At 35.4% G+C, this 15,326-nt stretch overlaps 1 protein-coding gene across 4 annotated transcripts in view; it reads left to right on the forward strand.

Annotated features, from left to right (window-relative positions):
- ZNF236 (zinc finger protein 236) overlaps positions 1 to 15,326 on the forward strand; it is a 72,344-nt gene that overhangs the window by 43,543 nt on the left and 13,475 nt on the right. For 2 of the 4 annotated variants that reach the window (XM_056484693.1, XM_056484695.1), the window contains exons 17-26: positions 3,417 to 3,568; positions 4,645 to 4,751; positions 4,845 to 4,996; positions 5,113 to 5,325; positions 5,696 to 5,975; positions 6,432 to 6,535; positions 10,254 to 10,619; positions 12,542 to 12,687; positions 13,913 to 14,156; positions 14,805 to 14,984. In XM_056484693.1, the coding sequence (XP_056340668.1) occupies positions 3,417 to 3,568; positions 4,645 to 4,751; positions 4,845 to 4,996; positions 5,113 to 5,325; positions 5,696 to 5,975; positions 6,432 to 6,535; positions 10,254 to 10,619; positions 12,542 to 12,687; positions 13,913 to 14,156; positions 14,805 to 14,984 (1,944 nt within the window). The remainder of the gene's footprint in view (positions 1 to 3,416; positions 3,569 to 4,644; positions 4,752 to 4,844; positions 4,997 to 5,112; positions 5,326 to 5,695; positions 5,976 to 6,431; positions 6,536 to 10,253; positions 10,620 to 12,541; positions 12,688 to 13,912; positions 14,157 to 14,804; positions 14,985 to 15,326) is intronic. The other 2 variants (XM_056484694.1, XM_056484696.1) reach the window with 2 other exon arrangements.

Genomic DNA, 15,326 nt, shown 5'->3' on the forward strand with positions numbered 1-15,326 from the left:
CCTATTCTACTTGGAATCTCATCCACAGATTCCCAACTCTTTGAAGTTTCCTTGAAGATCCTGGAGCCCTTCAAAATTTTTGAATTTCAGGTAGGTAAGCATTTGCGCGGATGCATGCGTTAAATTGGTCGACCCTCTCCCTATGTCTGCATCTGTGCTTCATGCTCCTAATTTCTTTTTCCTATCAGCTAGGCAGAACATTCAAGCTTCAAATGCTGTCTTTTTTATTCTTAATATTATAGGCTGTATTCTTGTTAAAATATTTAGTTTCAGTGTTTTAATAAAACAGCGTAGGAGTTTTAAAAAAATCTTTGGTTTTTTGATTTTCCTTTTTTAAGGCAAAAACCTCAACTTTGCATTTTAGACAGATAAGGCTAATTTCTAGGTCTGCATAGACCAGGCAGAACCTTGTTTCTTCTTTCAGGTTTGTTCGTAATACTTCTATTGAATTTCTTGTTTGTTCAGATAGATTATCTTTCTCATATGTTCAGATCTCTAAAGGAGTGCAGATCCTATGAGGGTGCTACAGTACCATAATCTATGATTCATTTGAGCTAGATTTGAAGGCTTAGGTTCTTTGTAGTGTGTTCAGGCATCTTCATTTGAAGACTTTTAAGTGAAGTCAGAACAAACAGATGCATCTTTTATCTGAAATTGTCTTTGAGTTATGTGTTTTCATATAAACTATATCACCTTTACTTCCTTGAAAGTGTCCCTGTAAGCATGGTTGAATGATAGTTCAAATAGTGGTGATAGGCAGATGATCTTGAAAAACCGGAAGTCCAAATGCAAATATCAAATACAAATCTTGCCACCAGAATGCTACTTGCTTTCCTAAGAAGCTGGTCTGCAGTCTCAGGGCTTAGAATTCTGATCTTTCAGTAACTGTTTACATGTATTTGCTGACTGCAAATACTGTTCAGCTGGTTGCCTTTGCCTAAGAAGCAAACCTGCAGAACATGTAATTGTTAGTCACTGATCCCTGCTGAGATGCACATGTTCATGTTGATGTTTATAATGTTAGAATTTAACAGAGCTGTGAAATTTCTACTAAATTAAATATTGGATCATACTGTTACATAATACATATGTAACTGTCATTCTGTTGTTTTCTCATTCTCACAGCAAGATACATCTTTCTATGAGTAAAATGATTTCCAGAGTATTCTGTTTTTCGCTGTTTTGCTAATATAGGAGATAATAGGTTGGATAATGTTCTAAAACTGAAAAACCCCCAAGCAACACAAATTATTACTTGTACTGAAGAACAGAAAATTCAATTCCAAGTTTAGAGGACTTTGTAGAGGCTCCCCTTATTATACAGAGCTTAAGATATTCTCTGGTTTTTTTAAGATTGTCAAAAGCTTCTGGGAAACAACATACAGAGATGAAAATTAGCAGAAAATAAATGTTGTGAAATTCCTTTCTCAGACTGAGTGTCTGGGTTCTGGTATTTGGTGATTGGGTTTTTTTTTTTTTTTTAGTGCTATTCTGTAAAAATAGAATGGTGCTAGCAAATGCCTTTCAGAATGCTCAAAACTGTGAGATATTTTTTAAATTTTGAGGGAAAGTTGACCCTTATGCTAGGAATTGAGCAAAATGCAGATGCATTATGTCTCTTCTTGTTACAGCTTTGGTTCTATTTATTCCAAAACTACTTTTAGAAGTAGCATTTCTTTCTTCAGTTTGTCTTCAAATACCTCTTCATTCAGATCTTCTCTTCCTGAGAATTTTGTTGCATGATCCTGGGAAATTTTTCAGGATGTCAACAATTTATTTAAATATTGTGAAATTAAGTAGGTCATAGCACAGTAACTTTTTTTTCCTTCCTAGCTAGTAAAATTTGCCTACTGATTAGGAAAGAAGTTTCAAGTTTTTATGCAGTATATTTAATAGTTGAGTTTTTTTTTGATGTAGGGCATGCAAGTAACATCACTTTTCTTCAGTTTCTTTTGTCTTGTTTTTTTGTATTCTCATCTGATGTAGTGGGAATGTCATTTTTCTATAAAGATACTTCTAAAATTTATTTGAGAATGAGAAATTAGAAACCCTCTTATCACTGCAGAACTTTTCATTGCTTTCTTCAGGCTACATTTTTGTCATTTCATAAGGATAATTGAGGTGCAAAGTCCAGCTTTAACATCTTTTTTTCTTGTACTCTTGTGGTATTTCTAGGAGAGAAAATATTATACAAATTTCAGCATTAGGTTTGGTGACTAGTTATGACCTGATTAATAATGCTTTCAAGATTTATTTACATTTGTGGGTTTTCATTCTATGATGGAAGCAATAGCATACAAATAGGGGTTTTATTCCCTACTGATTACAATATTCTTCTGCTGTGGAAAGTGTATTTTGGAAAAAATTTCTGCTTAAATTCAGCACATCCAGGTTTTTGTTTTACTGTTGCTCAAAAACATTCTATAAGCATTGCTTTTTGGCCTTTGATGCTGTGATCATCTGATGTGGGTTTGTTTCTACCCTGTTTTCATAATCTTCACCCTTTTTGTCCACTAAAGGCAAACTGCACAGAAGTACTGAAATCATTGCCCATAATTTAATTACTGATACCTGTGGTTTAATTTTTTTCCACACGACATTGTGGGTTATTTTTTAATACTAGAAGTATTAAGACTTAAAAGTATTAAGACTTAAAAGGTCATTTCTAGTAGCATTAAAAAACACTGCAATATGAGCTGTATTTCCCTGGCTCCCAATCATTGGTGCAATCATTTCATTCATTCATTTAGAAAAAGAGATTATTAAGATCTGCTATTTCAGGAGAACAAAACCAAACAAAAATTTCAGGATTTTATACTGGAAATGTGAATAAAAATGTGTTTATTTTCTACTTTGCAGTTTGCCTTTGAGAGGCTCTACTTTACTATTATCTAAAGAGTGGGAATATGTGGAGGAGATCCAAAGTAGGAGAAAATGGGGTTACTTTATCAGAAACTGGAGTTCTCCTATTGGGTCATCTCCTCCACTCACCCGCCATCCTCCCCACTGAGCTTTGCATCCTTGTGATCGGCTTCCAGTGTAGTTAAGGGAGCGTGGTACCAACGTGGATAAAGGGAGATGGGTCAACCTGTTTGACACATGCATGCTTACATACAAGAAATTCAAAATTTCAATGGCTCTAAGGTAATTGTGGCACCTGAAGAAACTTCAAACAGTGTTTTTCTGTGGAGGAGATTTTCCAATAGAATTCCAGCTAATGGTAAGTAACCCTGTTATGCCTATTACATAGATGACAGAAATGTGTGTGTTTTGATGCCCAGCAGTGAAAAGTACAACTATTACTATATGGTAATGCTACTTATTCTCTTTTGAAGGTAGTCTTCAGAAAAGTGTGGTGCTATTCAAAGTCCAAATCAGTGTCTTTTACAGGTTTATGACTGTTTAATTTCTGTCAGGTTTTACTGTGAATGACAGCTACAATCAACAGACTCAATTTCCAGCTGTACAACAGCTGCAGGATTCAAGCACACTTGAATCTCAGGCTCTTTCAACGAGTTATCATCCACCAGCCCTTCTTCAGGTTCCAAATACAGAGACTATTAATGTAGTAAGTACCACTTGAAGGGAGGATTAATTGTTCTGTGCTCAGTCGTGACTTTCTTGCACCATTTAATTGGCAATAGATAAAACAAGAAGTCAGAAAAGTTTGAGAATTTCTTCTCTAGATTGCTTATGTTTAACAACTGGAAAATAGAAAGGTGAAGAGAAGATAAATGCCTTGACTACAGTTTTTGAAAAGGTGGTGTATGTTTTGATGCCCTAGACTTAAAGAATACTGTCATATTGGATTGTGAGTTTAAGGAGTGGATGTAATGTTGCGAAATTCAATTATTACATTTCTATAGACATGTTATCAAGAAAAAAAAAAAAGCATTACAAATCTGCAGTGATCATTGATGGAGCTTTCATATTGAAGTGTATGATGTTTTTGCATGGTTCTCATTTGGTTAAATTTGTAAAAGGGCTCAATTGCTAAAAATACAATTTAAATGCAACTTTTTATGACAGTAGAAGTATCTAGCATGAAGACAAGCTGCTGTAATGTATTTACCATGATGATCTCTGAGTTACTGTCCCTTCAAGCTTGTTTGCAAAATGCAAATGTTGTCAGAGAACTTATGTGGGTTTTAGGATCTGGAAGAGTTTGAGTCATTTCAGCCTACAGGCTTCAGAATTTCCTTGGCTTCAAATCTTGAAACATACTCTGTTCTCAAGGATTGTTCTGTTGTTTTTACTTACAGGAATGTTTAGAAAGTAGTGAAGTCTGTCAGCAACACTGTGTTTTGCTGCTTACTCAGTGTTTAAAATGACTGCTCTAGTTTTAAATTTAACTCCTCAAACACTAGAAAATCTAGACAATTTAGATATATTTTTGTGGAGATTCAGATGCACTATGTTGTCTGTTTATTCCAGTTCAGTAGCTGAGCATTTTGATGCTTTCCTTCTCACTATGGAAGAATGAAGTATTATATTGCACTCTCAATTTCCTGTCAAAATGTATGAAAGCATAAATTTAATTACTTGCTGAGTGTAAATGCTGGTTTGTTTTTTTTTTTTTGCCTATTTGTGAGACTATATATAAATATTGTGTTACTGAAATTCACTTGAGTCTTTGATTTTTAGACCACTCGCTTGATACAAGATCAGTCACCACAGGAAGAACTTGAATTGCACACCCAACGGCCTCATTTTCTTGAGGATAATGAAGATCAAAGTAGGCGTTCATATAGGTATGTTACACTTTTCTCTTTGTAACAGAATTTCCCAAATCTTTTATGGCTAATAATTACATAAAACTAATGAAAACTATTTTCTCCTAATAGGTGTGAATATTGCAACAAGGGTTTTAAGAAATCCAGCCATTTGAAACAGCATGTACGATCACATACTGGTGAGAAACCTTATAAATGCCAACTCTGTGGCCGTGGTTTTGTTTCCTCGGGAGTTCTTAAGTCACATGAGAAAACTCATACAGGTAAACGGAGTATACCAGCTCTGTATTAGCTTAACCCATGTTTGGGTTTTGTAAATGTCCTGTGTAAGTAAACTTAAACAAATAGCATGCTACTTATTTGTTTCTGTTACTTTAAGGAGTTAAAGCATTCAGCTGTAGCATTTGCAATACTTCCTTCACAACTAATGGCAGCCTTACCAGGCACATGGCAACTCACATGAGCATGAAGCCTTACAAGTGCCCATTCTGTGATGAAAGCTTTCGAACAACTGTTCACTGCAAAAAACATATGAAAAAACATCAGGCAGTCTCCTCAGCTGTAGCAGCAGCTACAGATACAGGAGGGGGAGGTAAATGATTTCATTTTTACTTTTACAGTCCTTACTACATAAGAAATACAGATGTTTTGGTGGATTACATGAATGCTGTAATAGTAATGGTAAAAAATAGCCTTCCAGCATGGATAATGTCTGCTGTTCAGAGCTCCTGAAATTGCTGTTATCTGAATTGTTTAAAAAAATTAGTTTTCCAGGATCTGTCCAGCACATTAAAGGTACTGTATGTGATATAGCTACTTTGCTATGTCACTAAAATAGATGATTTTTTTGTCCTGTATTACTTAACCTGTGTTAGTTATTACAAAAATAAGAATCATAAATCCAGCGCTTTTTTTTTTTTTTGTTTTGGTTTGATTTTTTGTTTGGTTTTTTTACTCAATAGTTGCATGTGTTGAAGATGAAGATGAAGGCTCTGAAAGGACTTCCAGAAAATCTCGCCCTGGTGTCATAACTTTCACAGAAGAAGAGACAGCAGAACTGGCAAAGATTAGGCCTCAAGAAAGTGCTACTGTTTCAGAAAAAGTTCTTGTTCAGTCAGCTGCAGAGAAAGACAGAATTAGTGAAATCAAAGATAAGCAAGCAGAGCTGGAAGCAGAGCCCAAATATGCCAACTGTTGCAGTTATTGTCCCAAAAGCTTTAAAAAACCCAGTGATTTAGTCAGGTGAGGAAAGGAAAGATTTTCGTATGTTTTTAATTTGCTGAATAGTTCACCAGAAACTTTAGCAATAGGAGTTTCATATAACTCTTTATGCCCATGTTGAAGTTTGACTTCAATATTTACATAAATTTTTCTTTTTCAGTGGTTTAAAAATGTGTCAATATGCTACATATTCTGAGTATGACTAATACAGCTTTTTCATATTTATCTTCCTGCAGTATTAAAATTATTATTAGGGAGTTTTAGAATAAATTGTTTCTTGTTTTTCTAATACTTGCGTATAAAAACATGTAAAAATCTATTGAAAAAATGCAAACACTTAAATCTTCTTGTTCTGCCTAGAGTAATGCTAATATAAGTATTTAATTAATTCTAAAACTAATAAGATAGAAGATAAATATTTGTACCAACTGACATAAAAGTAGAAATTCACTTATATATATATCCTGGAATTATTAGGCATGTTCGTATCCATACCGGAGAGAAGCCGTATAAGTGCGATGAATGTGGGAAGAGTTTCACTGTAAAATCCACTCTGGATTGTCATGTTAAAACACACACAGGTCAGTTTTGCATGTCTTTGTTAGAAGGTGTTTGCTTTCTTGACCAGCTGTTTAAGTACAGACTTTGCAAGAAATGCTGTGTTTCACTGTGATGTGGTATTTGCAAGTGTGGATGGCTGTGCTAGGGGAAATCTGGTACTTCTGACACCATCAAATGAATCACATCTGAATGTTCTGAATGAACAATGTTATTACAGCCTTCTCTATTAGTAGGCCGTTAAAGCATGGTCTTAGCTCATGCAAAAACTGTGTATGTAAGTATCCTGAATATGTTAGTGTCAAATCTTCTGTAGCATTTCAATGATAAATGATTTTCTTGAGTAAGAAGGTGGAGTTGAGGGAATTTTATGAAATTGATTTAGAGAAAAAAAAAACCCTATAAATATTAATGTTGATGCTGCTATATGAACTGGAAAATAAGAGTATAAAAATTTTGAGTATTGAGCTGTTTGAGTCTTGCAAGTTGAATGAAAACCTAGTATCTGTAATACTTAAATTTTTAGAGTAGGTTTTTGTATTCCTGAGAGAGGTCTGATTTTAATAGTAGTATTTTTCAATTCCAATTTTCTGCTAATTAAAAAAACCCTTTTAAGTCTTCCATACTTGTTTTCTTCTTACCATTGAACTTGTGTAATAAATCCAGTCCTTAGCTAATTAATTTCTAAAACTGTCTGCAGTTTCATTAGGTTTCATTATTATCTCTTTTCAAAAATAAAAGAAAAACAAGATGGAAAGCTTTTAATCCTGTAATGCATGATTATTTTGCTCATGGAAGCTCCCTCTTCATTTTGCAGTATTTGTACTTTCTATTGTTGTTTAGTAGGCAATAGTACTCACGTTACATGAAATTGTTGTAGATCAGGACAGATACTAGCAGATAGTAAGGATAGTGAAAGGAACCAAGCAAGGATTGTGTCAGGTACCTCGAGGTTCAAGCAGTTTACAAATTGTGGGTGTCTAAATAAGAGGTTGCATCTCTTTGCTTGCTAGCTTTAATGGGAATATTTTACATTAGTTTTATCCAGTTGTTTTCTTAATGCAGAAAAACTGGGTAAAAAGGAATGGCCTTGAGTACAGTCAGTAGTAGTAAGTTCCTGGATTCATTTGATCTTCAGTTTGCCATCTTGATAATTTTGTTCCTAAGCCCACTAATTTTTTGTCTGAGGAAAGAAAGAGAAATTGTTTCTCCATTACTTTTAAGCTCTGTATGGTTGTTCAGACTTTTTGACGATATATGATGGAACTTCGTAAATTATTATTTTAACATCCTTAAATAGACTTTCCCAACCTGCTATTCATTCTCTCATTCATATTACATATAGTACAATTTTGCAGTTTGAGTCCTTGCTCAGATGTTCAAGAATGCTTCTGCTGACTTCCAGCCTTGTGAAAATTGTCCACATAAGCTATTTGTGTTCTGTCTTAGAGCTTTTTTCTTTTGTTCATGAAAAGACTCTGTCCTTTCATCCTGTGACAGCATTTTTATTAAGGTCTCTTTGTATAAAACCAAAATAAATAAATAATAAAAAAATAAATAAATAAAATAAATAAATGCCAAAAATCCAGATGCAGTGGAAATCTGATCTTCTTCAGAGAGTGCTCACAAATTTGTGAGGTGTAATTTTCACTGCCAAAGCTGCATCACCTTTTCCCTATTGTAATTCATTTTATCTTATGGGAGTTTTTTTCCATGTTCTTTTATACTTGGGCCATCTTAAGCTGGATGAAGTTTAGCTAATGTGCAATTTTCTGCATTTGAGCCTGGATTGCTTTCTGGAATGCTGTCTTAATCCATGGGTAATACCTACATTTAATAGTTCATTGGTTTTTATATTGAGACATACATAATTTATTTAAATGAACAATAGAAAAATTTTTACAGTATTAATAACTCCCCTAAAATAGTTCTGTTTGAACAGCAACTTGGTTTGTTCCTCACCTGTAAATGAGAGGTGCCTGGATTGGAGCCTACCTGATACCATCTGTAATCAGCAATGATCCAAAGAATTAGTTTGGGGCTTTACTGAAAGATTGGAAGTTTCTCAGTGAGGTGTATGGTTCTTTGAACACTGAGCTCCTGCATCCTGATGTAGCATAAAGTGGGATAACTGAAGTCACACACTATTGCATTTCTGTCTTCATTGCCTTTCCAGTTTCCTGATTACATAACAGTTCTTGTTAACGTGTTAGCTGTGTAGCCAGTAGTATGGCATGTCAGTGGCTTAAAACACTGTATTTTTTTGCTGTATTTGGAAGCAGTGTCGATTTAGTGTTTGCTATTCCTTGATGACTTTTCATCCGAATTTGTGATCATCTTCCCTCAGAGTTTCCCTTGTGGATGCTAACTTGAAATTACTAAACTACTGAAAACATAGTTCAACTGTCTTTCATTTTTCTTTTCAGATTCCTAGTATTGACACAAAATGCCAAAGAGTCGGGTCATAATCTTATTGCATATTTAAATAACAGGACTTCAGATGTTCTGTTTGTTCTGCTTTTTTTTGGTTGGTTTTCTTCTCTCTCTCTCTCTTATTTTTCCACCTCTCTTTCTCCCTATGGGTGGAGATTTTTTTGTTTAATGGAAAAGACTGCTGGTTGGCTTCCTCTGTGGCACTGTGAATGTTGTAGATGACTTTGCTGCAGCTCAGATTCCCATTATGTTACTGGTTCATTTTATTGGCTCTTTCTTCTCCATTTTTTGAAACAGAACATTGTCATAGGTTTACTTAGTTTTGTTGAACAAGAAGTGACTACAGCATACCAGGGTTTTGTAATTTTAAGTAGGTTGAATTGTAACTCAGGAAATTAATGAGAGATTCTTATGTGTAAATTGAAACTGGAACTCAATAGCAGGAATCATAGGCACATATTGCTCTTGTGATTTCCTTACCAAATGCATTAGTTTCTTTCCCTTGTTTAGCTAGGAAGCAATATTGTGCTGGAAGGCCTGGGAATTTCAGGAGTTATAGCAGGTTTTCAGCTGTAATGGCATGTTTTCTGCCAGATGCTTTTTGTGAATTGTACAGCTGTGCGTATAGTTAAAGGAATAAATTCTGTAGTTTGCTGTTACTTCTAGTACATTAAAAATTCCGTTTGAGAGCCAGGATATTTTTCAGATGTTACACACTCTGAAAGGAGAGACAAAGAGGTCTGTATATGCATAGACCAGATTTCTGTACTTCTGGATTACCTTGTGGGATTGATATTTTGTTTTAGAATTCTATCTCACTCAATTTTAATAATTTCCTACTTGTAATCCATTAATACTGATTAGTTGAGGCAGCATTGAAACAGAAGAGTAAAGCTGCTGGAATTAAAAAGGAAATGAGTGGCTAAGTAGGAGCCAAATGCTGAAGAGGTCAAGATGAAACTTTTAATTTTCCAGTTCATGAGCTGTGTAGTTGAAACAACTGGATTAGTCAGGAAGATGAGATGAAGAGGATGCCATAGGCATGAAGGTGACCAAATACGAGTCTGCGTGAAAGCTTTAAAAGCATATGGAGTTCTAGTGAAAGGAAAAAGTTAATATGCCCTTCATTGAGAACCTTAATTCATTTGAAAAGCAGCCAAATGATGAAGTCCAACTATTGCAAATTTATTCTGTTCAAATTAGTTTAAAATCTTTTATGGGGTTTGTTAAATGTATTATTTAGCCAGGTATTATTTAGCCTTTTTAGAGATTTAATCACTTATCTTTCTGGTTTTTAAACTTTTCTAGGCCAGAAGCTCTTCTGTTGTCACGTGTGCAGTAATTCTTTTTCTACAAAAGGCAGTCTAAAAGTCCACATGCGCCTGCATACGGGAGCAAAGCCCTTCAAATGCCCACACTGTGATTTGCGGTTCCGTACTTCGGGGCGCAGAAAAACCCACATTCAGTGTCATTACAAACCAGATGCAAAGAAAGTTAGAAAGCCTGTTGCCCGGACTTCAACTGAGGGATTACAACCAGTCAGTCTTCTTAATTCATCCTCAACAGACCCTAATGTGTTCATCATGAATAACTCTGTTTTGACGAGTCAGTTTGATCAAAATTTACTTCAACAAGGACTTGTGGGCCAGGCTATCCTGCCTGCTTCAGTATCAGGTAAAAATGGATGGGATGGTGGTGGTAGTATGGAGATCAAGTTATGGCATTTGCATTCTATTAGAGTTCAGAAAGTTTGGCCAAACAATGCTTGCCAAACAAGTAAGAAGTGTACTGAATTCATGGTTTGATGCACAGTGGTGACATCAATAGAAGTTTACTTATTTAAGAATGAAGGAAAAATACATGCAGTTCACCTAAAAGTCTCTTTAATTCTGCTATGGTATTGCACTGCAGAGAGGAAGAAAATGCAGATAACAAATAGCTGGAGTACTTGTATTCTTGGTGGTAATACTTTGTTGGTTTTATTTAAAAAGGAAGCAAAACAGTTACTGTTTGTCTACCCTGGCCGTGAATAATGTAGAGTGTCTTTCAAGTGCAAATCCTCTGCTGTACATGTGTAGCTATTTCTCCAAAATAAAAAAAAAAACCACACACACACCCCAAAAGAAAACTGACCAATAGACCCTCAACCTCAACACAAAGAAAGAAAGCTCTTTAGCAACACAAAAAGTGCCATGGATATGAAGTCTCACCAATTGGCAGTGACTACAGCTGCATTAGCACATTAAATGTTCCACAGGCCATTCATTGTGGCCAGCCAGCACAGAATATCCAACATGCTTCATGTTGCAAAAAAGTGACCTTTGGAGAATGATCCTTGCTAATTTCTAATTTTTTTCCAGGTATTTTTTGTATAAGTGCTCACTGACCCAATGTTTGTGTAAGTGCTCAGGTAAACTTGGGACAGGGACCATTTTAAGAGCAGAATAGTGTTATTCTGGAGATGTGCCATGGTACTCTTAAATGTACTACTTAAATTGTGCATCTTGGACTGTCTTTTCCAAAAGTGAGACTTTGATTTTATGTGCTTTGGCATTTTTTTCAGTACGTGCTTATTATTTTGCAGGTATGCTTACAAATTCAGAGTATTATACTAGTCTCATATTTAACTGTGGCCATTCCAGCTTATCTGATTTGACCTAAACTGTTCTCCAGAATGAACAAGTTGTTGGTGTTCAGAAGATACTGATGTTATTTGGCAGTCACAGTTAGTGATACGCTTGTGATAAAAAATCGATTGATGTTTGCTTGGATTTTTGAACAGAATAAGGAGGAGTGTTTAGCTTGTTCAGATGTCCCAGAAAAAGGCCTTCTTAAATTGAGACTGGTAGTGTGGGTTTTGGCCAGAGCAGGTATTTTTGGGTGCATTGTAGACCAGATTTATTATACTGAAGAATTCTGAAAAGGGAAGGGATTGGTGGTTTTGAAGCATCAGCAGCCAAAGAAAACTGGTTGATCATACTCAAGGTGTTTGGAGAAGAAAGTGCGTCAAACCCAAGATGACTTTTTCCATATATTCTCTCAAGACTTTTGTAGAGATGGTCTGTTCAACTTCTGAAATTGGAACCTTTTTAAGTTCTAAAGACTTCTGGATTTCAATTGCTAATGCACCTTAGTATGCATTAGCATCCTAATAATGCATTGAAGGAGGATGAGCTTTGACAGTTTGATACTTGACTGTGTCTCTGCTGTGCAAAATGTGGGAGTAATTTTTGTGTGTATGCTCAGAGTCAGAATGTAAAAATCCTCTGTGTGTACTGCTTTGTTTAGGTGCAGCACACTCTCCAAGCAAATCTAAACCAAATTTCTCCAGATTCTAATGCTACTCTGGAATGATTCTTGTTATGTAAGCCACTAGCTAGTGCCTAAATAGCAATCCTTAGATCACATGGAATTTATGAAGCTTTAAAACAGGCAATCAAATTACTTCAAATTATACACTTTAAATTGTCTTTTTTGTCATAAATGTGTGTGTATGTAGCTTTTATATTGATTTAATTTATAAAAATAAGCACGCTGAAAGAGGTAGTCAGTAATGGTAAATAAAAACATTACAATATAACTGTTTTCTTTGGTAGCTGGAGGTGACTTAACTGTGTCCTTGACAGATGGTAGCTTGGCCACTCTTGAAGGAATACAGTTACAACTTGCTGCTAATCTGGTTGGACAAAATGTTCAGATTTCTGGAATAGATGCCACTGGTATTAACAACATAACATTACAGGTAAGTTGCTTCCTGTTCCTTGCTTTTAGTTCTATAGAGTCACTCTGGGGGCTGATCAAAGTTTAAGGAGCCTGCATAATTCTGGAAGAGTTCCCTTGAGTTGAGTGAGTTCGTTACATATTGTATCACTTGTACAATGTTAGAAGACTTAAAAATAGCTGCACAATGGGATATTTTTCTGGTTTGGTTTCTTTCATTTTCATTTTTTCAGGTTTTTTTCTCTTGGGGATTTTGACAGATTGCTTTAAAATACTTTTTTTTTCCTTTTAATCGCATTTTGTCTTTAACTTCAAAAGTACTTTCAGTTCCCACCCAACCCCCAAAAGGCACCTACCCACCCCTCGAAACAAACCCCAAATATTGCACAGAGTATTCTTTTCTAAACATAAGGCACTGTGTTACTTTGCAAGCTTTTAATGGTTGAATTCACAGTTTAAATCCCCATTGAGCTTGTAAAAGGAACAACAGAAAGAGGTGAGATGATTGCATTTAAAAGTTCTTAAGATGTGTGAAACAATTATTTTCTTGAGCTTGGTTGTGTTTGATGAGTTGCACAGGATTGTTGATGTATGGAAGAGCCCTCTGGAGGTCACCAGGTACAACCCCAAGGTCAGGGAAGGAACATCTGCAGAGTTGCACTGAGTTACTCATAGTCCCTCTGTTTTTTTAGCATAAAATGAAGACATTTTCATTTTGTTTTTCTCAGCTGCTAAATATTTCTGAAGAAGAAAATGTCTTATCTCTAAGTATAGAGAACAGCCGTTGGCTAGTGAAATGAGACCCTAATGACCCCTAGGAGCTGAAGAATTAAATAATTTCTGGTATCAATCTTCTCACTGCTCCATGCCTTTTCACTTTCAAAGGCTTGGAGACAGTAGTAATAAACATTACATACACTAATAGGACAGTACAGAATACCAGCAGTGTGTTTATCTGGGGCCAGGCATGCTGGTATGTAACTGATCATGATTTCCCTAACATTTTGCTGAAGGAAGGGAGGGAAAGTGAACCCGAATAGACTGGCTACATAGTCACTTTAGAGACTGGCTATATACAGACAAAAACTAAATTTAAATTTTAAATCATTAATTATTTTTCAATACCAACATTTTCGATACCATTTATATGTTCTGTGCAGTGAATATTTATTCTGGACTTATGTTAAGAATATTGATTTAACCCAGTTTGTTAACTTCAGATTGACTGCTGAAAATTTGTTTTTCAGATTGATCCAAGTATCCTACAGCAGACACTACAGCAGAGTAATTTACTTACTCAGCAGCTGACTGGAGATCCCACCATGACTCCACAGAATCCTTCCCTGCAGGCAACAGAAAATGCAGTGCCAGCTAATGTGGTTATTCAGCCCATATCAGGCTTGTCTTTGCAACCCACAGTAACATCATCTGCTAACATGACAATAGGGTCCCTGTCTGAGCAGGAGTCTGTGCTGACAACCAGCGCTAATGGTAAGCACTGTCAGTAGTTTTATTGTGCCTTCAATTTCTTAATTTTACTCATGGTATTACTCACAGTGAGAAAATGTCACCCCCCTGCCTCCCCCCACTCCTACTAAGCACCTCATTTTAATAAAATAAACTTGCAGTTCACGCTTAAGCATCTTCAGCAAATTTTACCACTTTGTCTTACCTTTTATTAATACAGTTTTTTTTATAAGGTGAGTTAGAGAGTAGGTTTAGATTAGATATTTGGAAGAAATTCTTTACTGTGAAGGTGCTGAGGCACTGAAACACAGGCTGCCCATAGAAGTTGTGGATGTCCCATCCCTGGAAGTGTTCAAGGCCAAGTTGAATGGGGTTTTGAGCAGCTTGGTGAAGTGGAGGTTCATTCTATGGCCATTCTATGATTCTATATAATGAAAATACTTAAGAACTTTCCTTGTTTTGAGCAAAATACAAAATCTTCATTCTGAAAATATTAACAGGAATAAACTGAATGTGAAAAAAATTTATACTGCCAGTTCTAGCATCTCCCCTCGGCTGCATTGTTTATAGTAGCTCCAAAAAGAATGTATAAATTGCTCTAAAAAGTTACGTCAAAAATTCCACCAAACTATATTTATGGAATATTTTTTTTGTTCTACCACTTTCATTTAGGTGCACAAGACATTACTCAAGTCATGACTTCACAGGGTATGGTGTCATCTACAAATGGACAACATGAGATCATGTTGACCATAAATAATTCCAGTTTGAGTCAAGTTCTAGCTCATGCTTCAGGTTCTACTACTGCGACCTCATCAGGAAGTCCTCAAGAAATCACTCTTACAATATCTGGTTTGTGTTTTTAAAAATCTTTAATGAGATCAGATTTCTATTTTGCAAAGTACCTATACAGTAGCATGTGAGGATTTTCACAGTCCAGTCTTCCCATAGCGTATTTTTCTTATATTTGAAACCCAAATGTGTTTTCTTTGAGAACACATTAGATTGATTCACTGTTTTATTTATAGCCTCAGTTAACAGCTGGATTTTTGTAGATTGATCAAGTTAAGTGCTTTGAATCTAGATAAGTAAAATCCTTATTTATCTAAATATTACTAGTCTCGGGTGTTTCTGTACATGTTAGTATCTGGATTTCCATAATCACATCTGTATTAAAATCTTGTCAAACCGCTG

The sequence above is a fragment of the Oenanthe melanoleuca genome, chromosome 2 (assembly GCF_029582105.1).
Source record: "Oenanthe melanoleuca isolate GR-GAL-2019-014 chromosome 2, OMel1.0, whole genome shotgun sequence".
Lineage (NCBI taxonomy): Eukaryota > Metazoa > Chordata > Aves > Passeriformes > Muscicapidae > Oenanthe > Oenanthe melanoleuca.